The 25,410-nt window shown below is 38.2% G+C and overlaps 4 gene segments (V, D, J or C); all 4 read right to left on the bottom strand.

Annotated features, from left to right (window-relative positions):
• Window positions 1-2,156: 2,156 nt before the first annotated feature.
• Window positions 2,157-2,833, bottom strand: LOC118556145. The segment is given in 2 exon segments: window positions 2,157-2,590; window positions 2,684-2,833. Coding segments are annotated over 2 exon segments (351 nt in total).
• A 3,108-nt stretch (window positions 2,834-5,941) lies between these two features.
• On the bottom strand, window positions 5,942-6,450 carry LOC118560756. The segment is given in 2 exon segments: window positions 5,942-6,300; window positions 6,394-6,450. Coding segments are annotated over 2 exon segments (399 nt in total).
• A 14,363-nt stretch (window positions 6,451-20,813) lies between these two features.
• On the bottom strand, window positions 20,814-21,332 carry LOC118560771. The segment is given in 2 exon segments: window positions 20,814-21,136; window positions 21,226-21,332. Coding segments are annotated over 2 exon segments (381 nt in total).
• Window positions 21,333-22,456: 1,124 nt separating this feature from the next.
• LOC105923123 lies at window positions 22,457-23,080 on the bottom strand. The segment is given in 2 exon segments: window positions 22,457-22,905; window positions 23,016-23,080. Coding segments are annotated over 2 exon segments (387 nt in total).
• Window positions 23,081-25,410: the final 2,330 nt, after the last annotated feature.

The raw sequence follows: 25,410 nt of genomic DNA, 5'->3' as shown, positions 1-25,410 counted from the left end.
TGTTCTGACAGTGTGTTACAATTTACCATCAATATTTCACCCTATCATTTACAAAACACAAAATGATCTCCTTGCATTTGGATTCCACATGAAAGAACAGGTAACATTCTAAAATACAAAGAGTTGTTAATGATGTTTTGTTGCCATGTGATTCTGGTACTCACATGGTCTTGGTTCTGCTTGACCTAACCGCTGCCTTCGACACTGTTGACTACAATATCTTAATATCACGTCTAAATAATTTAGTAGGCATTCAACACACTGCTCTGGACTGGTTTAGATCCTACCTGGTCGATTGATCATTCTCTGTCAGCATTTCAGACTCAGAATCATCTTGCACTTCCTTATAATGTGGGGTTCCACAGGGGTCAATTATAGGACCTCTACCATTTTCATTATACTTATTGCCTTTAGGCTCCATTCTATTGAGGAGAAGATATGGAATTCCTTTCCATTTCTATGCTGATGGTTGTCAGCTCTATCTGCCCCTGAAGCAGGGTGACGGCTTCTCAGTGAAGGCCCTGCTGGACTGTCTGGAAGACTTTAAAGCTTGTCTAGCCCTGAACTTTACAAATTTTAACAATGAAAACTGTGGTAATACTTTTTGGACCAAGTTGCTCCTGTGATCCTAGCACAGTTGATTTGGGACCCCTGACAGCATATTTTAAGCCAAGTGTCACTGATTTGGCTTTTAAGTTAGAAAGGGATTTTAAATTAAATGGTCAGATCAGAGCAGTTGTTAGGATTTCAATTTGGCCAGCTGCCTTAAGTGATAAAAACATAATCTTTCTTGAAACAGTAATCCATGCTTTTATATCATCTGGATTACTGTAATGGACTCTATGTTGGAGTGAGTCAGTATTTGCTTTCTCGTATGCTGCTGGTTCAAAACGCTGCTGCGCGTCTTTTATCAGGTACTCCAAAAACAGAGCATATTGCTCCTATTCTGGCCTCTCTCCATTGGCTTCCAGTGCATTTTAGAGTTCATTTTTAAATTCTTATTTTTGTTTCTAAGTGTTTGAATGACCTTGCCCCTCTGTACCTCTCTGAGTTTATTCATCCCTACTTACAATAAAAAGGGGCAGGGCCTTTTCTATTGTTGGTCCTCAATTGTGGAATGACCTGCCCCTTCATTGCCCACCTTTAAAACTTGCATCATAACCCACTATTATTCTTTTGCTTTTTTTCCCCACCAGCGAGACTTAGTTTTCATTTTAAATTGTTTTTCATTGTTTCTTTTAAGTAGTATTATGAACTATCTTTTTATCTTTGTTTTTTAATGGATGTGTTTTAGTTTGTAGAGATGTACAGCACTTTGTTTCAGCTGTTGGCTGTTTTTAAGTGCTTTATAAATAAAGGTATGTTATGATACAAAGGGATGATAAACAGGTTATTTCTACAATAACTATATCAAACAGGCCATTTTAGGAAAAAAAATGTTCAGTTATTTTAAAACAATTTAAGAGTGTTTGCAAAAAATGTATCATAAAAGAAAAAAACAATCTATTCCCTTAATGATATACATTTAACACCTATTTGTAAAGCAAAAAAGAAAATACTGAACAAAGATGTTGACAGAAGCACTAAAAATGAAAAAACCCAAACCTTATGTATTCAGTATATGTTTTGCTCTTATATCACCACCTTCTGTCATACAATGTTTTATGAGGCCTTTGTCTTATTTTAACCCCTATTGCCTTGTACAAAAACTATTTTCACTTCTTGGTTTGTTTTGTACAATAACATATACTCAGCAATACAATCAAAACAACAGTTAATTTATAAATAGACTGTGTTTAGAATGAGTATTGCTACGCAATGCATCCAAACTACACTACAGAAAAAGCTGCAACTTCTGATTTTAGTTTGCTCTGATTGTTAGTTTGCTCTTAATCATACATCAGAATTCAATACATTAGCCATTGTTCTCCCAGAAACTTTGAAATTTCTTTGAGTTTTATGGACTTTTCTATCTTTTGATTGCATCTCTAATGTGGATGAAACAATCCCAGGAGCACTGGGATGATCATTCAGACAAAGTTTATTTCTTTTCCTTTCAGTCAAACAGAAATTTTCTTACAATCTAAATTTCAGACAATATTTTTGTATCATTCTTTTTTAACTTTTGAGTCAAATGTTCTCCCATCTGTGTGATAACATTGCAAATAACATTTACTTTTACCAGTCCAACAATAAATTGTGTTGGAGCGCCTCCTCTGGTTGGTTTATACAGCTTTTTCAGGTTCTGACGGGTTTTTGTACAGCTGTGCTGCTGGTTTGTGTCACTGTGACTCTCTGGCACAATAATACACAGCAGAGTCTTCAGGCTGCATATTCTGTCCATTCAGAGTCACTGTTTTACTGGAAGAAACAAAGCTGATGCTGAACTTGTTCTTCAGTGAATCCTTGTAGTATGTGGTCCATCCTTCACCTGCTTCCCCAATCCACTCCAGTCCTTTCCCTGCAGGCTGTCTGATCCACGCTGTAGGAAGGCTACTCAGAGAATAAGAGACCTGACAGCTGATGGCCAGACGTTGACCTGGCTGCACAGTCACAGAGGCTGGCTGTGTCAGCTGTTCACACTTCACACCTTTGGAGAAAAACATCAAAACAGAATTAGCTCAACAATAAACGGTAACTTTTATTAGATCATGTTGTAAATGTTTCTGCCAGTGAGACTCACAGGATCCAGCAACCAGCAGCAGCAGCAGAGCTACAGAGAACATGTTGGTGTTGATCTGATGGGAGTTTCTCTTCTGCAGCTGACAGCAACAGATCAAGTCAATAAAACAAAGCGCTTAATTTACATAAAGGCAAAACCAGTTATCGTTTTTGACCACGTGTTGCATAAATATTCGTCTGTTTCAGCAATACAAAGAGACACTGACTGAATTTATAACATACGATGAGGTCAAATTAACTCTCATTTTACCAGAAATAAGACTCATGATCTAAACTGAAACATTACTGTGACATAGACTGATTAATTTTATTTTACTGTTTATCTCTTAAACTAGAAAAAATGAGTTCACAGTATGTCAAACCTAGACATTAAAAAAGCTTTTTTCTAAATGAATCACAATGTTGATTTATATTGTGAGATGATTTAAAAAGAGTTCTTCTAGATTTATAGGACAAAACGGATTAAAAAGACCAGCTGTGTTTAGTGCTTTTGTTTCAGAAAGTGGAAAATATGTGAGACATTTAATTGCCTTGAATTTTGCTCAGCAAAATATTTTAGTATGAACACATATGTTTTTGTTTTTTATATGTCTAACGCCAGCCTTCATTTTTTTTTTTTTTTTTTTACAGTATACAGTATTTATGGTGTGACTTCTTTTATCTGGATGCTGTGCAGCCAGATGGTAGTGGAATAAACAAAAATACAACCTGAAAATGCACATGTATTTTTCAGTAGATTGTTATGTATCATATTATCTACATTACATTTTTCTAAATGGATAAACTGTGTCATAAACATGTTGGTTCTACTTTGTAATAGCAAAGAAGCAATATAGTAAAAAAAAAAGCTAAAATTAAAAAAAATTGATAAGTCTCTAACTTCACCCATGAGAACTGAAGGGAGTTTAAATCTTCTGTAAAAATTATGACAGAGATGTAGAAAAATGTGAAAATGTGAAATGTTCTCTCAACAATAACAGTATCAATCCTAACATGTAATAAATCAAAGAAGTACAACTGAGATAGAGCAAAATAAAAGTTTATCAACAGAGACAATGAGACTGTCAACTGTTTACCAACATATTCTACAAATGTGAAAATGCTGTCACGTTTAAAGGCACCATGCAGCTGAAACAAAAGTAATAAATGTTTATTTTAATATTAACAGGTACCAGCAGATTTATTGTTGATATTAGCAAACAACACTTTGATTTTGGTGAATATTAAACATCTCAAGAACTTATGTTGTGATCTGTCAGTAGATTCTGAGTCAGAATGCAAGCAATAAAAATATCTAAGATTTTATGGTTTAAATAAAGTATTTGTTTTTTCTAGTCAAACCAATGTTTTGAGCATTGATATTTCTTCTAAGCTTTAAACATTTATTGGTTTTCCTGACTCATTATTTCTCAGTTTAGTGGAACAACAGTGTTACTTAAAACAAATCAGACCAGCCAACCCTGATCCATTGCAGTGCTTTCCCTCAGCTTGTCTGATCCAGTAAACGAGAAACCAGATGATCTGACTGAGGGTCTCTGAGAGACGATGAAGAGTCATTTACCTGGAAATCTGTTCAAAGAGAAACTATTTACAATCATCTGAAACAGGAGAACTCAGAGAGCAGAGAGACAGCAACCAGCAGAAGAGGGACTGCGTTGATTTCACTTTCTTTCAACCAACTTTAAAAGCTAGGAATGACGTCAAGTCAATAATCCCTTAGGAGTCTTCCTAAAGAGATGGGATGATTCTGGTTAATCTTTAAGTGTCAACTTTGCTAAAAGATTTTAGTTTTGTTCATGGATTTTCTTCAGAAGACTAAATGTGGGTTAGAAGCTTCAAAAGAAGGTGTTCTAAAATGGTAATAAAACACGTTTTGCTCAGAGTCCTCCACTCAACAGGTAACAGCAGATGTGCTGCAGGAATTAATGCTTAATAGTTTCACAGTGTGACCGGACTTTTCAAGAATTCAGTTTCTATACCTTAAATAGTTTGAGCATTTCCTTGAGAGAATATAAAGAACGTTTTTTGGAAGTTCACAAAAGTTGAATTCTTTAAAGCTAAAGCAATGTCAAGTCAGGTTTATTTGTATAAAACATTTCGGTAATAAAACAATTAAAATTCCTTTACATGGACAGAACATAAGAAACACTTTACAGTCACCTAAATCAGTCTAAAGGCTCCTCCTGTGGTGGGTTTATGTTAAAACCGTTCCTGGACTGAGGAGTTTCTGAACCTCTCTGCCATTTTAATACACATTGTTGGGCTTTTAGTTGAAGGGAGGAACTGAGGAATTTATCTGTTGAACCACATGTTGACAGGATCCTTGGAAAACAGGAAATCTCAAACCACAATAATGTATTTTTTTATCTCTCTACTTCTGTCTCTAGATCAGACAGAGAAGGAAAGTCTTTTCTTTCCTCATCAAGATTTTAATACAAATTCAGAAAGATATTTATACATTTGATTAACATGTATGCACATTGTTCAGGCTCTGTTGTTTTATAGCCGTTTTTCAGCTAGTTTCTTGGTTGTTTCAGATCTGAATCAAACAGAGTGACAGACTGAATTTTCATTGCAAGCTGTCATTTCCAACCCATCAATTAGTAAACAAGTCTGTATGTCAAAGTCTCATCAATCTCACTCTGCAAAGATGTAATTCCTGAACAACTGGGAGATGAAGACGGTTTCTCTTCTAACAAAAAGCTTTAGTTTAAAATTTCTATTAATATGAAATATGATGGCATTTAAAATGTATTGCTGTAGATACTATCATATGCTTTAATAAAACCATATAATACAAGTTAATCCTGATTCAACAGAAATTCCTACTTCACCAATACAGCTCATCTTTGTTTTGCCTCTCTGCTGGTATCAGCTGCATCCGTCAGGGCCTCATAAATAATGTATTTCATGCATTGTAATTTTACTCTTTTGAGTTTTCTTAACGTCTGGGTTTGACATAAAGTAGAAAATGGATAATTGAAAACTTCTTTTGTGTGTAATCTTTTTAGCCAATTATTCCTGATATATTGAAATATTAGTCTCTAATGTTACACAGATAAAGAGCTGGAGTTGGATAGGTGATTCATCAGAAATAAAATAAATGAAAAATCTACCTTCCTCTTAGTTTTTGTTGTTTATTCAACTTAAAATGTGACTTAATATTGACAGAAAATTGTGTATTTCCTTTATAGAACAGTGAGAATTTATTTGTGGTCTAAGAGCGCCTCTTCTGGTCATTTAGTAGTAATAGACGTGTTCAGGCTCTGAGGGGTTTTTGTACAGCTCTGCTGCTGGTTTGTGTCACTGTGTCACTGTCGTCTACTCTAGCACAGTAATACACAGCAGAGTCTTCAGGCTGCATATTCTGTCCGTTTAGAGTCACTGTGCTGCTGGAGGTGTCTACGTCTATACTGAACTTGTTCTTCAGTGAATCTTTGTAGTATGAATTTCCACCATTGTCGTTCATCCCAATCCACTCCAGTCCTTTCCCTGCAGGCTGTCTGATCCAAGCTGTCCAGTAGCTCAGAGAATAAGAGACCTGACAGCTGATGGTCAGATGTTGACCTGGCTGCACATTCATAGAGGCTGGCTGTGTCAGCTGTTCACACTTCACACCTGTGGAGAAAAACATTAAAGCTAGGATTATTCTACAAACCGTAATCAGTCCTTTAATGGTGAACATGCTGTAAACGCCTCAGTGAGACTCACAGGATCCAGCTACTAGCAGCAGCAGAGCTACAGAAAACATGTTGGTGCTGAAGGTGATCTGAGGGGAGTTTCTCTTCATCTGGTGCTGATAGCATGAGGTCACGTCTTTAAAAGTTAATGGTTAATTTGCATAATGCAACAAACAAGGAGTCTGTAAGTTTTACCAGATCATAGGTGGAAACCTTGTCTAGCAGTATTTGGTAAACTATTCCTGTATTTGGTATAAAAATAAATTATATATTTTGATATTTTCATTTAGACTGCCTCCCATCTTTAAGATTTTTGTTCTTTTCACAGAAAGATTTAAAAAGAAAAAAATCAACTAGTCTATTAAAGGAAAAGACACCAAATGTTTTTTGAACTAATTTTAAATGGCCTTAATTTTTTTGTGTGTGTCTGTATGTAATGTGAAGCATTATACAAGTCTTGGCCATTTACCATAATTTCGAAGGGAAAGCAATTTTTCAAAGATTTATTTTAATTCATTGAAATAAATCTTTAAGATTTATTTAAGAATAAAACACTGATCTGAAAATATTTAGTTATTTCTAACTTTCTTGATGATTACTGTTTGCTGCTATTGTCGGAAAGTAGAAAATGTACTTCATCAACACTACATTAATCCAATAACATCTATCCAGTGACTTTTACTCAAAACCAGTTTATCATGCACTAAAAGCTGCTTTTAATCAATTTATCATGCTTTCCTAAATACAGCAAGTATATTCAAGGAGACAGTGACCAAAATCCTGTTCTTATTGCTGAGAATAAACTACATTTCTGTCATTATTTGCAGGTGCCTGGTTATGGTTTGATTTAGATTCATGTTTTTCTTGATATTTATGTTTTATAGGTCTTGTCATACTCAGATATTATGTTTGTCGTCTGGATATTGCCATAAGGTTCAATACTTCATGTTTTAGATTTGTTATACGTTTTCTCATTACTGCATTTCTTTACCTTTTGTCTTCTAGTTAATTGTTACCTTCATTTGTCCATGTAGTTTTGTGTTTTTGTTATCAGTCAGATTATGTCCTTGTATTTTTCTTCAGCTCCATTCATGTTTATTTCAGTCTGCACCCTCTACCATAGCTCCAGCCAATTTACTTCATTCACCTGCTGATGTGAATTAGGTTCAAGTCATCTCACCTGGGACTCTGCTTATTTATTCCTGCCTCCCATAGTCACCTTGTCTGCCTGTTTTTGACATAATCTCAACTTTTTGGGATTTTCCCTGTTTGCCTTGCCCTTGCTGGACACCTCATCGGCTCTCTGACTGTGGACATGACCTTAGACTGCTCTGACCATAATTCATGCCCAGCCCCTTTGTTCTTGTCTGCCTTCTCCTGTCTGTCATCTCCTGCTGTGAACAACCTGCGCCAATCTGGACATTTTCCTCCCCATATCTGATTTTGTTTGTTTTGTTTTAAAAATAAACCTTTTAAAGCACAACTGCATGTCTGGCTTGGTTCTCTGATATGAAGTTCATAACACATCTTTAAATATTTCTTTCAATCAAGCCCCAAATAATTTAAAAACAGGGTGCTATTGTAGCACACCAGCAAAACTGTTGTCATGTTTTAGATCTACAATGATTTGCACATCCTTTTCTTACAAAGCCTTTGACTTCTTTGTTTGATTAAAATGTTTGAATTTGAATTTTGAGTTTGAATTTAACAATATATTTGTGATATTAATAGAATTTTTTTCACCATGAGAACTTTGACTCGATAATTTTGGTCAATGTGACAAAAAATTTGAACAGACTCAGAGTCTCTCCAAGGTTTTTCATCTCTGGACTAGACTAAATTGACTCCATACTCTGTCCTGTAGAACCTGATGTGATGGAAATAGAAGAGCTACAGGTGAAAATAACATGGGAAATGACAAATGTTCTGACATTTACTGATCACTGTAACATTCAACATTTAAAAACAAAAGAATGTGCATTCTAGAAAGAGGCCATCAAAGGGAACAGTGAGTGTGTTCCTCATCCTGAAACTGGAGACATTAATTACAAACCAGTCAGCAGGACAGAAATGCACAGCAGAGATTGTTGGTTTGCCTGATAATGGAGAAGGAGGGATTTAATGTACTGACAGTGTGTAATAATGCAGCATCTATGTTTCATCTTACCATTTAAAAAAAACTCCTTGCATTTAAATTTCACGTGAAAAGACATGTGACATTATAAAATATAAAGGGATGATAAGTTATTTCTATGGTATATCAAAACAGGTCATTTTAGAAAAAAACTAAACTTGAATAAGTCATTTTAAAACAAATGGGGTTAAAATGGTAATTCAGACTGGAAAACTCGCCTGCATTTCCTGACTGCCTCCTCATGCGCCTGTGATCCAGCCAATCTGCTTCAAGACCTCCTCCTACCTCAGCCAAACATCCTGCAAACTTTGCTTATACAGCCCTCCATTTATGGATTCTCCTGCTCCTCAGATGAGCTTTATCCCACCTCCATCCCATCTCCTCCTTAGCGCTCTCAGGCTCCTCCTTGCTCCCTTGTCCCCTCCGACCTCCACCACTAATGTCCGGACCCCAGGGGGGAAGATTTCACTAATCCTAATCCGAAAACTCAACGTCCAAGATCATATCCATTCGCATTTCTCAGGTCTTCTGCGGGGTCAGAGCACCAAAGAACTATCGCTGATTTATGTCAATAAATCAAATTGCCTTTTCTGTCTGTGTGACTCTTTCCAGGTTGAATTAGAGAAGGTGTACAAAAATGTGTCATCAAAGAAAAAACAATATATCACTTTTATGTTATACCTTCTACAGCTATTTGTAAAACAGTGAAAAAAGAAAAGCTTTCTGCTGAACAAAGATGAGGTCAACAAACAAGAAAACCCAAAACATGTGTGTTCAGTTAATGTGTCGCTGTTATATCACCATATTTTAGACATTTAAAAAAATAGATAGGCAGTAATACAAACCAAAGCAGTGGTTGATTTATAAGTAAATTATGGGTAAAATGAAGAAAGAATTGCTACACAATACCTCAAAAATGCATAAGTGTGCTTACAGGTGATGAGAGAGTCATGGAAAAGCTGCAGCCTCTGATTTTACTCCTTCAGTCCTTTTATAGCTGTCTGACAGATCCAAGTGTTGCAGTGATCGACAAATATTAATATTTGTTAGTTTGTTCTTAATCATACATCAGAATTCAATACATTAGCCATTGTTCTCCCAGACACTTTGAAATTTGTTTGAATTTTATGGATATTTCTATCTTTTGATTGCAGCTCTAATGTGGATGAAACAATCCCAGGAGCACTGAGATGATCATTCAGACAAAGCTTATTTCACTTCCTTTCAGTCAAACAGACATTTTCTAACAATCTAAATTTCAGACAATATTTGTTTTATTCTTTTTTAACTTTTCATTTGAGTGAAATGTTCTCCTATCTGTGTGATAACATTACAAATAACATTTACTTTTAAGAGTTCAACAATGAATTGTGTTGGAGCGCCTCCTCTGGTCGTTTCATATAACCTGTTCCGACTCTGAGGGGTTTTTGTACAGCTGTGCTGCTGGTTTGTGTCACTGTGGTCGTTTCTGGCACAGTAATACACAGCAGAGTCCTCAGGCTGCATATTCTGTCCATTCAGAGTCACTGTTTTACTGGAAGTGTCTAAGTCTATACTGAACTTGTTCTTCAGTGAGTCTTTGTAGTCTGAACCTCCAGTATATTTCCCCCCAATCCACTCCAGTCCTTTCCCTGCAGGCTGTCTGATCCAGTCAGTTGCATAGCTGCTCATAGAATAAGAGACCTGACAGCTGATGGTCAGACGTTGACCTGGCTGCAAAGTCACAGAGGCTGGCTGTGTCAGCTGTTCACACTTCACACCTGTGGAGAAGCACATTAAAACTATATCATTACCAGCAGGGAATATTCGGTTCGATGATGCCACACATATCTTTGCCTCATTGAGACTCACAGGATCCAGCAGCCAGCAGCAGCAGGAGAGCTACAGAGAACATTTTTGTGTTGAAGTTGATCTGATGGGAGTTTCTCTTCTTCTGCAGCTGACAGCATCAGATCATCTCTATAAAACCTGACACTTCTGATTTGCATGATACCAAACCAGCTACATCAGAAACACATAATGGAAAGGTTTTTTTTACACAGTAGTGATCAACAGGAGGCACAGTATGCTTGTTTTTAAAATACCTGTCTTTAATTAATAATGTTTTATTTGCGTTCCTTTTTTGATTTTTGTATTCACCAATTTTGATATTACATGAAACACGTGCAACAATCATATCTGAGCTAATGTTATTTTTTTATATTGTCTAGGACTTCTAAAATCAGCTGCTGTTTAATGTTTAAACTTTTATTTTTTAAACCAGTCAGCAAATCTCCAGACAGCCTGAGTGGTTTCAGGTCTCATTAACTAGTCTCTTAAACCCACAAGTTATTTGGCTTTCAGAGATTTTTGTGCAAGTCAACAAAATATTTCTGTTACAATGATTCTCTGTCTGTCTTTAACTACATACTTTGAACATTTTGAGACAGTACATGTTTGTCTTATTGTATTACGACAAAAAAAATCTTCTGTGGTCTGTGTTAAATGTTGGTTCCGAATCTTCAAAGGAACATTATCTTTATATCAATGCCATCGTCTCATGCAGATTTCTGACCTACCTGCAGGGAAACTCTCAGGAACAATAATAAAAACAAAGGTTTAAACGAGTTGTGTGCTTTTCTGTGTTTGTAGTAAAACAATTTTGTTCTTGCATAAGTTGTCATATTTGACGGAATTGGATTGAAGCGCAGACAAGAGCTTGGGAGTTGCATGTTGAATAGTGGCGATTTATTCAACAATGAAACAAGGCTTACACAGTGACAGGGAAACAGGAATCAGGAGCACGGCAACAAGAAGATCAGAGCAGAGTAGAAAAATGGATAATGACAGAGGATCTGGCAAATGGTAATGGCTGAGCTGACAATGTAAATATAGGAGGGGAGAAAGGAGGAGTAACAACTAGAGCCAATTACACAGGCACGATGAGAAAGATTCAATTAAGCAGAGGGGGAAAAGTGCAGTGAGCTGGCTGGAGCAGAGGGAGAACTGAGGGTCCTTCCAAATACCCTTATTGGGTAAGGACTCTTTAGCCAAAACGGAGGTTCATCAGCAGTCGCCATGACAAGTGCTGTCTGAATAGTGCAGTCAATAAGGAAGGAGGTAGGAAAAGGAGTCTGTATGCTTCCACCTGCGGCTAATTTAGCAAATAATCCTCGCAGTATCACTTACCAGCCTAAAAGGGATTCCACAATCCTTTGCATGACATGCCGTATAAGCAGAGGCCACTTCACAGAAATTAACAAAAATGGCTGGAGAGTAGAGAACCCACACCATGTAGTTTAATTTCAGAAGGCTGTAGAGCCGGATTTGAATCACATCATGCATGTGTGTTTCCGTCACGTAATGATATCGGAGTTAAAGGCTGTTAGAAAGCAGGGCAGCAGTTTGAAGTTCCTTTCTTTCACACAATAGAGTTCTTACTGTTGACCCATGAAAAGTCAAGAATAAAGAGCTATATCAACAAACAGAAGCAGTTATTTATTATATCCATACATTTGATGTATTCTCTTTGTATTGAGACAGCAGAAGAGCATAATAATATTTAATTAGATCCATATTGTTCCAAATGTCCAAATGTTTAATATTTTCCAACTTGTTTTATTTTTATTATTTTTTTTAAAGTAAACTCAATAATCTGTCTTTTCATGGCAGTATTTTAGTGATTTATTGCTTCTGTACAGCCAGATGAAACAATAATTTGGGTGAGATCGGGGAAAAGCAAAGGTTGCTTTGAGTCAGTCAGGGAGATTCACGGGATCCAGCAGCAGCAGCATCACAACAACAGAGAACATGTTGGTGCTGAAGATGAGCTGAGGGGAGTTTCTCTTCTTCTCATAGCGTCACAGAATGTCTTTAAATAAGAATTCTTCAATTTGCAGATTAACAAACTATCCTGTTAGTATCCTGTTACTCTTAATTTAAGTAATACATAAATCTAACTCAAATGAAATTTTTTGGGCAAAAAAAAGATGAGATAAACATGGAAGATTAACATGTATTGTGACTGTAAAAGAAATACTACATGATATACTTGATCTCCTTCTAAGCCATTATATATCTCAAAGATATAGTTGCCATCCCTATATATGTCTCATATGACAACTGTCGGGAAATAAATTGTCACCTTCCCAATCCTATCATTGGGAAGGTGACATAGAAATATAAGCTTTTGACCATCTTTGTTTTGTTGTTCTTGTTGGTTGTGTTAATTAGCTGTTTTAAGTGGTAAACAAAATATGCAATTTTTCACCATGTTGTTGAGCGATTTGCTGCTGCTTATCTGTTGTACAACAAGCATCATAATTTTCTGAAGTTCAGATTTGTTCAACCATAAATTCATTTGTGGTCTAAAAGCGCCTCCTCTGGTTGGTGAGTAATAAAAGTGTTCAGGCGCTGAGGGGTTTTTGTACAGCTGGGCTGCTTCTTTTTATCACTGTGGTCTCTGGCACAGTAATACACAGCAGAGTCTTCAGGCTGCATATTCTGTCCATTCAGAGTCAATATTTTACTGGAAGTGTCTAAGTCGATACTGAACTTGTTCTTCAGTGAGTCTTTGTAGTTTGAACCTCCAGTAGCTTTGTACCCAATCCACTCCAGTCCTTTCCCTGCAGGTTGTCTGATCCAGTGTGTTGCATAGCTGCTCACAGAATAAGAGACCTGACAGCTGATGGTCAGACGTTGACCTGGCTGCACAGTCACAGAGGCTGGCTGTGTCAGCTGTTCACACTTCACACCTGCAGAGAAACACATTAAAACTATATCATTACCAACAGAGAATATTCAGTTCAGTCATGCCACAGAACGTTTGTCCCGTTGAGACTCACAGGATCCAGCAGCCAGCAGCAGCAGCAGAGATAAAGAGAACATGTTGGTGCTGAAGGTGATCTGATGGCAGTTTCTCTTTTGAAGCTGACAGCAACCCATCAGGTCTATAACGACTGACTTATGACTCTTCTGATTTGCATAATACCAAACCAGCCACACAAGAATCACATGATAGATTTTTTATGTAGCATTAACCAATGGGATGGCACAGTATGCTTGCATTTATAATACCTATCTTAAATTACTATGTTCTTCTAATTGGGTTTTTTCTGATTTCTCCATTTAACATTTTCAAGATTACATGAAACACATGCAAGAATGATATCTGAGCTAATGTAAGTTTGTATATCATCCAGGACTTTTGAAACCAGTGTCATGCCATCACAGGTGTTTTTTAAGTTATTTAATATTTAATAAAGAACTCTCGTTCTCTTGGGTGTTGTCTAGTGAACATAAGCTCAAACAGCTGATATTAGGACAATAGATGAAAGGGTGATTTGTGCACTGGCATTCTTTTAACAGAAAACTCTGCACATATATGGAATAAATGAGTGACAACTTCTCTTCAAGTTCAAGAATTTATTACCAGAAACAAACTAACATCTAGAGAACATCATTATAGAATGCTGTTTATTCAAATTAACACTATATTTCAATCAACAAATCCTTTCTAATAGGCTAGTGAAACTTAACTAAAACTACTAAGCAAAATTAAGATTAAAAGTAAGTAAATAACTATGTACAAACAAAAGAAACAACAGGACAAATAAGAATAGTTGAAAACCATTGCAAGAATAATTCAGTGAATCTTGGATCACTGCAGATCCAAGTTAGAGAACCAAAGTTCATCTTAATGAATTTGGAATGAGATAAAATCTTTTTAACTAATTTAGAAAATTTTTTGTGATGTGTTCAACCCATTCACAATGTAAATCTGAGTTAGGCAAAACATTGTATTAGAAAATAATATTTTAAAGAATGATCGGCTCAGTAAAATGAAGAACTTTTAGGAAACTTGATTTTATAAACGTTAATGTTTCTAGGCTGCTAGTGCTAATGCTAACTGACATTGGACACTCCTTAAAAATACTTTTAAGCTCTATTTTGCTGTAATAAGCGGACCAGATAACACAAACATTAATATCCCATTAGGTTACAAAGTCCTTTTGGAAGGAAACTTCGTTGTAACCGTAACACACCCAAAACACATCAGCACAGCATAGTTTCAAAGGTTGCTAATGGGTAGCTTGAATGTAAGCTCAAGGTCTGTTTACCTCAGTCAAATCTTTAAACAAAACAGTAAAAACATATTATAAGTAAACCACTTAAATGATTAATCTTTCCCCTGCTTAAGTCTCTGCCAAATCTGTGCCATTGTATCAGTTTTGTTGACTTTGGGCCATCGGATTGGAAGAAGATTCTTCAGGGTGAAGCTTATTGTCGGGGCGGCGAGCAAGCAGCTATCTCAGGGGTAAAAGGTCCTTGTTTGTGAACCGGGCTCCAGAGGGCTGCGCTTGAGTCTCCTGCTGGAAACTGTTTGAGTTGGCAGTGAGGAAGTTCAGAGCTGTGGAGGGGGAATGGGGAGTCCCAACATGTTTGGGCAACGTTCAGCCACGCTATTAAACTCTGCAGGTGTTCCAGGTTGGGATGAAGGGAAAGAAATGGGATGAGGATGAAGGGATGAAGTGAAGGAAAGGGGATGAGGATGATGAGAAGGGGATGGTGGGATGAGGGGAGGGAAAGGGGATGAGAATGATGGTTGAGGGTTAGGGAGGATCAGTGACGTGCGGTGATGTTCATAGCTGGTGAGGCACTGACGTCATCAGAATCAGATTTGCAAATAGATGCATAGATTGACAGCAGTTTACAGGTTATGTTTCACTTCTGCATCCTTACACATACAAACTGTAGCTCACAAAACACACATTCCTTAAAAAACAAAACAAAATAAATGTTATTACTGTCTTACCTTTACTTATAAATGAAGTCCATGCGTCGCTCCTTTTGCACAAAAATATCCGTCACTTTGCGATAGAAGTCCTCCTTATCTTCCTTCAGTTTTAAAAGTCTCTCTGTCTCAATGGAGATCACTGCCAGGGAAGAAAGCCTTCCTTGATCCGTCCTGTTCCTGCTGTATGTTTTCAGTCTCTTCAGGGCTGAGAATGACCGCTCCACTCACGCTGTAGTAGCTGGCACCGTGAGCACGAGCTGGAGCAACTTTGTCGCCTCAGGAACAGTTACAACAAGAGCCTTCTCGGCCAAAAAGTTGAGAAGCTGTCCAGGAGATTTGCATTCATCCCTCACCGTTTTTGAGCTATACAGTCCAATGAGATCGGCCTTCAGTCTGACAAAGTCAAAAAACTTGGCATACTTTGACAGGCTCTGCAGTTTCGTGTCATCAAAATGTTGTGACATTTCATAGAACTTTGCGCAATCCACCAAACCGAGGAAAGCAAGTTCATCAAAATGGCCAAACCTAGCCTTCATTTGATTGCTGATGTTGTCAAGAATGTTACAGAACAGGTGTCTCCGTTCATCTCTCGCCGAATGTCTGTCTGTACCATCTGTCAAACCAAGTGCGCTGCATTTCTGCTCGAATCGGAGGTAGTAACTGTCAAACTCCAGTCTCATGCGCTCCATGACTGAAACTGTGTCCCGGATGCGCGCAACACAGTATTCAATGTCCATCACTTTGTTTTGCAGCATTCTGAAAAGTGCGTCAGTCTCATTGAAAATGCCAGCAAATGTATCGATAAGAAAGCATGTAGATGCTTTTGACAGCCACCGATCATATCCTGCTGCCATCATGAGCGTGTCATTATCCCAGCTATCGGGATTTTCCATAATGACATTGAACACAGCACGCAGATCGTTTTGGTGCATGCTTATTGTCTGCAGCAGCCGAGAATTTGAATTCCACCTTGTCGGCGCTGCTCTGGGTAAACGGCGCTTGACAACATCATCCAACAAACGAGTGCGCTTTGTGGACTTGCTGAAAAACGCCCCGAGTCCCTCAGCTGTTTTAAAAAACGCACGACACTTGGGAATGCACTTTGTTGAATGCAATAGCACCAGGTTCAGCTTGTGTGCGTAACAGTGTGTAAACATGGCCTCAGGCACCTTTTCCTTAATTTTAGCCTGCACCCCATTAAGCTCTGATGCCATTACAGCTGCCCCATCATATGTCTGAGCTACAAGCTTATCAACACAGCCGTATTTCTCCAGCACACTCAGGACATACTCAGCTATGGCAGGTGCACGTCTGTCCGCACTCACATCATCAAACCCCAAAAACGCCTCCTTCACCTTACAGCCTGCTTCAGGTTGAGTCACATAGCGCAATATGACGGAGATCTGAGCTTTGCTTGTGACATCTGTGGTCTTGTCTACTTCTACAGCTACAAATGGGGCTGCACTTATGTCCTGCTTAATATCATTTCTAATGACATCGCCGACTGCTTCAATTAATTCATTCTGTATTCTATTGGACAAGCCGGAAAATACAGTGGATGTCTCCAAATGTCTAGCTAGTCTGTCATCTTTCTCAGCAAGGACATGCAAGAGTTCAACATAGTTGCCACGATTAGCAGAGCCCATGCTCTCATCATTTTCACGAAATGCTAGCTGCTGTCTAGCGAGAAAGCAGGTCGCATTGATGAGATCTTTTAAAATCTCTCGGTTCCCCTTTACCTTAGCATTGTGGATGCTGATGTTGAGTCTCCGCCGTTCATCCAAAGCCAAATCTATCCTGGACAGGCCGAAGGTTTTTAGCGCAATTTGGCTTTGAATATGAGTGGTGGACCGCTCATGTTTGGTGAGGGATCTTTGCAAGTTCTTCAAGTCACCAAATCCCATCTGAGTCCACACAGTGCCACAAGTTGAAAAAAGAAGGCAAGGAAAGCAGAAAAGGCGGTTTCGAGCAGGACATCCACAAAGCCAGTCTTGTCGTGAATACCACTCGGTTTGAAAAGAGCGGTTAACCTTCTGTCCCGTAGTCTGAAACAAACCTTTCAGCTCCGGCGTTGGTCTTCCTTTGGTTATTATCTCCTGCTTCAATTGAAAGTCCACTTGAGAAAACTTTTTTAGTGTTGTAATGTAGTCATCCATGTCGAAAGTCGGGATAAGCGAGAGGAAAAAAATCACTATCTCTATTATAATCTATCGCTGCACTTGACTTGCTTCCCAAATCGTTTAGCCTAGCTCGCTGTCACTTACTCTGCAGTTGAGGAGAGAACAAGACAAACGTCTGGGATCTTGAGCACCCCCTGCCATGAGGCAAGAGAACTGCCTGCCTCACCTAGAACCTGTTCTCTGCCGTTTATAATCGCTCATTATACGAAACACGTTACACAAACACAGTTGGTGACAAAAAGCACTGTACATTATATACATAAGCTAAATTATTGGAAATAAGTTCACATATTAAATTTGTTTAAACCATTTTATTGACGCCGTACAGCAACATGCTCTCTCCGCTTAGAAGCCAGCGCAGAGCCAGGGGTTGCGCAATCCAAGGTGAGGCAGAGCTCGCTGCTGCCTCACCGGCATCGCTTCCAAGCATTTGAATGGGAAAATAAGAAAAATCAGCGATTTTGAACAAATAAAAATCGAAATTGGTGAAGCTACATGAAAAATAAATATTTTTTAGTACAAACCACCGGATGAATATAACAATTTAAATTACTTTATGATTATATATTTTCTTTCTTTCCATGATGGCTGGTGAGGCACTGCCTCACCTGCCTCCCCTGACCGCACGTCACTGGGGAGGATGGTGTCAAAACAGCGTTACAGACTGAGAGGGATGAGTGAGCTGGGTAGTAGGCTATTGGTTAATTAAAGGTGTGGCTAAGGCGTCGCCCTGCTCCCAAAACTAAGTTGACATAATAACTTCCCTAAGAAAAATACCAACCGATGAAACTGATGTACAAAGTGAACAGTTTTTGTGGAAGGAGGAAACCAGAATTTTTCAGTTGAGCCTATTGTTGGTAGAAATCCTGATAAACAGGAAATCATGAACCACAACGTCAGCTGCTTCTGTAACAGTGTGTGTTTCCCTCTTTTACTGGTGCCAATTCAGCATTGCACAGGACTTATGGTTGTCTCTTTTTGCTTTATTTTTTTCACATTAATCTGGTGAGTTAGAGTTAGGATTCAAATCAAGAGTTGCTACCTGAAATGGATCTGGTTAAACTGCATCTACTATTCTGACATGCTTATACTTTGCTGTCATCTTTTTTTAATTTACTTTGATTTTAACTTTTAGTCCATTTACCCTTACAATCAGTATGCATCATATGCTTTAAAGGCCACCTACACGTCACATTTCACATCCTAATTATTGACAGATGGGTTATGGTTGGAGGATGATTCAGACAGAAGGCAGAGATACCACCGACTACACTGACAGCAGAGATTAACAACAGTATTTTATAGTGTGCCTGTCTGAAACAAGTGTTTCAGTAATGACCTACTGCCTGAAACTGAGCAGGTTAGTCCACTGGGTCCTGCAGGGATTTTTATTCAGTGGGTCGGCTAGATAAGTTAAGTATCTTCGACATATGTCTAGATTTCTATAACTTCTCAGATTTGACAAAAAACAGGAGGAGGAAATAAAACGCTGTGTTTCTCAAATGTGCAAATATTGATTGAAATATTTAATTTAAACTTTTAAATTTTTATAAAATTATTGTTTATACAGAAGTGTATTTGACCTACATATTTGCCTACATTAACCTGTTCAGGCTCTGAGGGGGTTTTGTACAGTTGGGCTGCTTTTTTGTGTCATTGTGAGTCTCTGGCACAATAATACACAGCAGAGTGTTCAGTCATGCCACACATATGTTTGTCCCACTGAGACTCACATGATCCAGCAGCCAGCAGCAGCAGCAGAGCTAAAGAGAACATGTTGGTGCTGAAGGTGATCTGATGGGAGTTTTTCTTCTTCTGCAGCTGACAGCAATCCTGGTACTTAGCAAAGTTTTTTTGGGCTAACTGAGTTTTTCCTGCTTCTAAGCTGAAATCTATACAAGGAAGGCTTGGAAAAGGCGTGTTCTTTTCTGCAGGAGCCTTATGCTGGAGTGCAAAATCTTCACATAAATCTATATGTTGAGAGAGGCTGATCATACCACAATTAAAAGTCTTATAATTTCTAGATTAATACATATATTTTCAAGTGCTACCGTTTTTCGCTGCTGTCAATGATTTGTGTTCATATTCTCAGCCCATAAATCACTTTTCTAACACAAAGAGGGGACGCTCTCAGTTCTGAACAATTTTTTTTGTGCTGCTCTGTCCAGCTATGGGTTTGTTGTGACAAACACAAGTGATGTTAGAGCGCCCCTTGTTAACCACAAGAGGGTATAATACACAGCAGAGTCTTCAGGCTGCATATTCTGTCCATTCAGAGTCGCTGTTTTACACAAAGTTTCCAAGTCAATACTGAGCTTGTTCTTCAGAGAGTGTTAGTAGTTTGAACCTCCCATACTTTTATCCAATCCACGCGGTAGTTTCCCTGCAGGCTGTCTGATCCAGTGTGTTGCATAGCTGCTCAGAGAATAGAAGACCTGACAACTGATGGTCAGACGTTGACCTGGCAGCACAGTGACCGAGCAGAGCTACAGAGAACTTGGTGGTGCTAATGTTGATCTAAGGGGAGTTTCTCTTATTCTGCAACAGACAGCATCAGATCAGGTCTACAACACCCAACTCTTCTGATTTGCATAAAATCAAACCAGCCATACAAGAACCACATGATAGAATTGTTTATGTACTATTAACCAGTGGGATGGCACAGTACGCTTCCCTTATAATACCGATCTGAAATGAAATGTGTTGTTCTAATTGTTTCCTTTCTGTTGTTTGTTTTCCGTATTTAAAAAATGTATTACATGAAACACATACAAGAATCATATCTGAGCTAAAGTTAGCTTAAAGTTAGTGTATCTGGAACCAACTTGCAGAAGTCTGTAAAAGTTCTGAAACTCTAAGTTCTTTTAAATCAAGATTAAAATACATTTGTGTAGGATTCCCTCTGACAATTCTAATTAAACTGTTAAATAAAACATAATCACTTTAAGTTTGTTTTAAAAATCATAGTTTTTCTATGTTCATCCATCCATCTATCCATTTTCTAACACATCTATCCCTATTGTGGGGTCACGAGGGGTGCTGGTGCCTATCTCCAGCTATCAATAGGCGAGAGGCGGGGTACACCCTGGACAGGTCGCCAGTCTATCTCAGGGCCATTTTCTATGTTTTATTTTGTTTTAACTGTTTTTATCACTAACTTGTATTCTGTTTTTTTTTTTTTCCTATGTTTAAATTATGTTAAACACTTTGCATTGTCCTTAAATAAATTGTGTAGCCCCTGTACTTTAATAAATGTCCCTGCCTTGCCTTTGTTGTGACAAAGATAAGTCGTGTTAGAGCTCCCCCTGTGGTGTCTTCTTGTTAAAACTATTCATGCATCAAGGAGTTTTTGTACAGTGTTTCTGCTTCCTGTGTCACTGTGGCTCTCGAGCACAATAATAAACAGCAGAATCCTCAGCTGTCAGGCTGTTCATCTGCAGATACACCTGATTTCTGCTGTTCTCTCTGGAGATGGTGAACCGGTTTTTCACTGAGTCAGAGTAGTAGATGTAGCTGCTGCTACTGCTGATATAAGCAATCCACTCCAGTCCTTTTCCAGCTGCCTGTCTGATCCAGCTAATGTGAGGAGTGCTACTAAACCCAGAATATGTGCAGGTCAGTCTGTGGGATTCTCCAGGCCTTTTAACCACTGATTCAGACTCAGTCAGTGTTTGACCATCAGTACCTGCAGACAGACAGATCATTAGGTTCTGAACTGTAATAATTCTGTATTTACTCACTAAGAGGTTCCTTTAAATGATCTTTTGTTCTCACCGGTCCAGTTTACTGCCAGGATGAGGAAAGCGATCACAACCTGATGAGGTCTGATCATTGTAGAAGCCATTTGTCTCTGCTCAGTCTGGACGTGTCTTTGTCTCTGATTTACTGCAGGTCTTAAACTCTCTCACAGACATGTAAAGGTGGAAGCAGTGCAAACTTTGCATCAACTCCTCCCCCTGGAAAAGATGCAGACATTTGATATCAATATTTTTTGAGATTATTGTTGGACATATTGATGGATTATTTTAAACATTAATTTTCAGGTAATTACTTTCATTCAAAGCCATAAATATTTAAAGCCAAATATTAATACATCTTATGAGCATCTACAGCAACCATGTCAGAGGAGATCATTATATATATATATAATGTGAAGCAGATGTGTAAAGCTCAATAATACTTTTTCAATTCAGGCTTATTTTGTTTAATTTAGATTTAAATAATTAACCAATTGCCAAGCTCTTTAAATATTATTCATTTATGTTAAACCAAAAGTTAAATGGAAGTCTGGAAAACAGGAATTAACACTTGTTGGTAAGAGATGTTTGTTGTTGATTTTTGGGAGCAGTTTGAATTTAGGTTTGTAATTTTTTTGAAAGTTTATTTCAACATTCTCTTTTATTATACCTGATATGACAGTATAATGTTTTGTAAGTTGAAACATTTTTTTGTATTTGTACTTTCTGCAGATTCACCTGATTTCTGCTGTTCTCTCTGGAGAACAGATCCTGGATTAAGGAGGTCTTCGAAGTATTCCGCCCACTGACGCACGACGTCCCGAGTCGAGGTCAGCAGCACACCACCCCCACTGTAAACAGTGTTGGTACCGCACTCCTTTCCCCTCCTGAGACGCCGGATAGTGGACCAGAATCGCTTCGAAGCCGTCCGGAAGTCTTTCTCTTTGGCCTCTCCGAACTCTTCCCACGCCCGAGTTTTTGCCACAGCCGAGCTGCCTGCCGCTTCGGCTTCCGGAGTCCCACAGGCCAACAAAGTGTGCAACGGGTAAAAAAAGGAACTTTTATTACAAATGACTGAGTGAATCACAATTTATATTATGTTATCATTATTATATGTTTTCTTTTTTTCCATGATGTTGTGAAGCAGAGGTGCATCACACCTCTGCTTCACATTATATATATAATGATCTCCTCTGACATGGTTGCTGTAGATGCTCATAAGATGTATTAATATTTGGCTTTAAATATGTATGGCTTTGAATGAAAATAATTACCTGAAAAAAAACACATCAAAGATTGCAAACTAAGACTTTAGTCAGTAAACCAGTTGTGGATCTTTATTGGTCTTAGAGTGCCTCCTCGGGGACTCCTGTTCAGAGGGGTTTTTGTACAGCTGTGCTGCTTGTTGTGTCACAGTGGAGTCTGGCACAGTAATACACAGCAGAGTCCTCAGGCTGCAGATTGTTTCCATTCAGAGTCACTGTTTTACTGGAAGAGTCTGCATCGATGCTGAATTTATTTTTCAGTAAATCTTTGTAATAGGAATCTCCACCACCATGTTTCATCCCAATCCACTCCAGTCCTTTCCCTGCAGGCTGTCTGATCCAATGTGTCCAATAGCTGCTCAGGGAATAAGAGACCTGACAGCTGATGGTCAGACATTGACCTGGCTGCACAGTCACAGAGGCTGGCTGTGTCAGCTGTTCACACTTCACACCTGTGGAGAAAAATGTTGAATTTACTACACTGGATAATCAGTTTAATGTGACCATGCTCTATCTGCCTCAGTAAGCCATTTCTGTCTCAATGAGACTCCCCAGGACTTACAGGATCCAGCAGCCAGCAGAAGCAGCACAGCTACAGCGAACATGTTGGTGATGAAGGTGATCTGATGGGAGTTCCTCTTCCTCTGAAGTTCACATCAGCAGAGCAAGTCTATAAACCAGAACACTTTATTTGCATAATGATAAACAGCCAGGGAGTATTTTTGGCCACCTACAGTGCAGGATAGGGTTTCTGTTGTTTGAACAATCAAAAATGAATGATTTCCTTGGCCTTATGATATTTGTGTTAAATGGATCTTTTAGAAATGGGAAATGGAGACACTATTTTATTTCCTTCATTTGACTTATTGTTAAACCCATTCCATTGTGTTCATTCTGAGATGCATGACATATATAGGGGATAAAAAGGTGCTTTGCATTGCAGCAGATCTTCCAGTCAGTGTTTCCAACAACAAGCTGCTTGAAGATTTTTCTGTTCGTATATTTATACCAGCAAGAAACAAAAGTGCACCATTTACAATGCTGTATTAGAAAGAGGAAACACACTTTCTTTGTTTTCACCCATTATGTGATTTTTCATTATTCAGAAATGTAAAACATGTTTGAGGCTCCCTTTTAACATATTTCACATATTTATCAAAGATTTATGATTTTTTTAAGCAATGTTTTTACTGATTTACAGTTTGCCAATATTTTAAAACTCAAGATGAAGATGGCATGAAGGTTTCTTATTTATAAATGTATTTCTTTATAAGCTGTTGAAATAAAAAGTTGGCTGTTACTACCTGAATGTTTTGTGACATATGTCGTAAAATATATATACACCATGTCTTTTTTCAAGCACTGTTTTAAATTATGTATTAACTGCAATAAAAGAATTCAGTTCAGAGTGTTTTACGGTGTGTGTCTCTGAGTGCGTGCCACAGTCGGCACATTTCACATCTCCCACTGCCTACTGCAGGACCTCTTAAAAATGTATTATTTGTGTTTTTTGTACTATCTCTCTGCTCACACTAACCACAGTGCATACTTAATTGCACATTAATGTACAGCACAGTCCTTTGATTTTAGGCAGCATAGTCTCAGATGCACCATGTTGTTACTGTCATATCTTCTGATTTCAATATCTCCTCTCACAGTGCTGGCTTAGATGTTACTGCTGGGATTATAATACCCTCTTCCTATCTATTCAAGCTCTTTTCCTGGCGGTTTTGTAATCCACTCCAATCAAAAGCTGCAGCCTCTGATTTTAATCACTGCAGACCTTTTATAGCTGATCCAGGTGTTGAAGTGATTAACAAATCGTAATATCTGTTAGTTTGTTCTTAATCATGAGTTAGACTGAGAATGATAGTAAAAAGTTGCCAATTCAATACATAGCCATTGTTCTTCTAGTCACTTTGAAATGAGTTTGGACTTTAATGACTTTTCTATGTTTTGATTGCTGCTCTAATGTGGATAAAACAATCCCCAGAGAACTGTATTGCATATTTGATTATTCAAATAAGCACATTTAGCTTATATCAGGTCAGATTTTTTTCATGATTACTTTTAAACTCTTTGATTTTAGTATGTCCTTTTATTTTCACCAGTCCAACAATAAATGGTCTTGTAGCGCCCCCTCTGGTTGGTTTATACAACCTGTTCAGGTTTTGAGGGGTTTTTGTACAGCTGTGCTGCTGGTTTGTGTCACTGTGGCTCTCTGGCACAATAATACACAGCAGAGTCTTCAGGCTGCATATTCTGTCCATTAAGAGTCACTGTTTTGCTGGAAGAAACAAAGCTGATGCTGAACTTGTTCTTCAGTGACTCCTTGTAGTATGTGGTAAATCCTTCACCTGCGAGACCAATCCACTCTAGTCCTTTCCCTGCAGCCTGTCTGATCCACGCTGTAGGACGGCTGCTCAGAGAATAAGAGACCTGACAGCTGATGGTCAGACGTTGACCTGGCTGCACACTCACAGAGGCTGGCTGTGTCAGCTGTTCACACTTCACACCTTTGGAGAAAAACATCAAAACAGAATTACCTCAACAATAAATGGTAACTTTTATGAGATCATCTCGTAAATGTTTCTGCCAGTGAGACTCACAGGATCCAGCTGCCAGCAGCAGCAGTAGAGCTACAGAGAACATGTTGGTGTTGATCTGATGGGAGTTGCTCTGCTTCTGCAGCTGACAGCAACAGATCAAGTCAATAAAACAAAGAGCTTAATTTACATAAAGGCAAAACCAGTTAGCGTTTTTGACCATGTGTGTCATAAAGATTTGTCTGTTTTTGCAACAACATGAAGGGGCAATGTTTATTTTATAACATAATTTATAACATAATGAGATCAAATTAACTCTGATTTTATCAGAAATAACACTCATAATCTAAACTGAAACATCACTGTGCCAGAAGCTGGTTTGTTTTCTGCTAATCTTTATGTTTTAAACTA

The sequence above is a fragment of the Fundulus heteroclitus genome, unplaced genomic scaffold, assembly GCF_011125445.2.
Source record: "Fundulus heteroclitus isolate FHET01 unplaced genomic scaffold, MU-UCD_Fhet_4.1 scaffold_48, whole genome shotgun sequence".
Taxonomy (NCBI): Eukaryota; Metazoa; Chordata; class Actinopteri; order Cyprinodontiformes; family Fundulidae; genus Fundulus; species Fundulus heteroclitus.
This window is presented reverse-complemented; position numbering and strand designations above follow the sequence as displayed.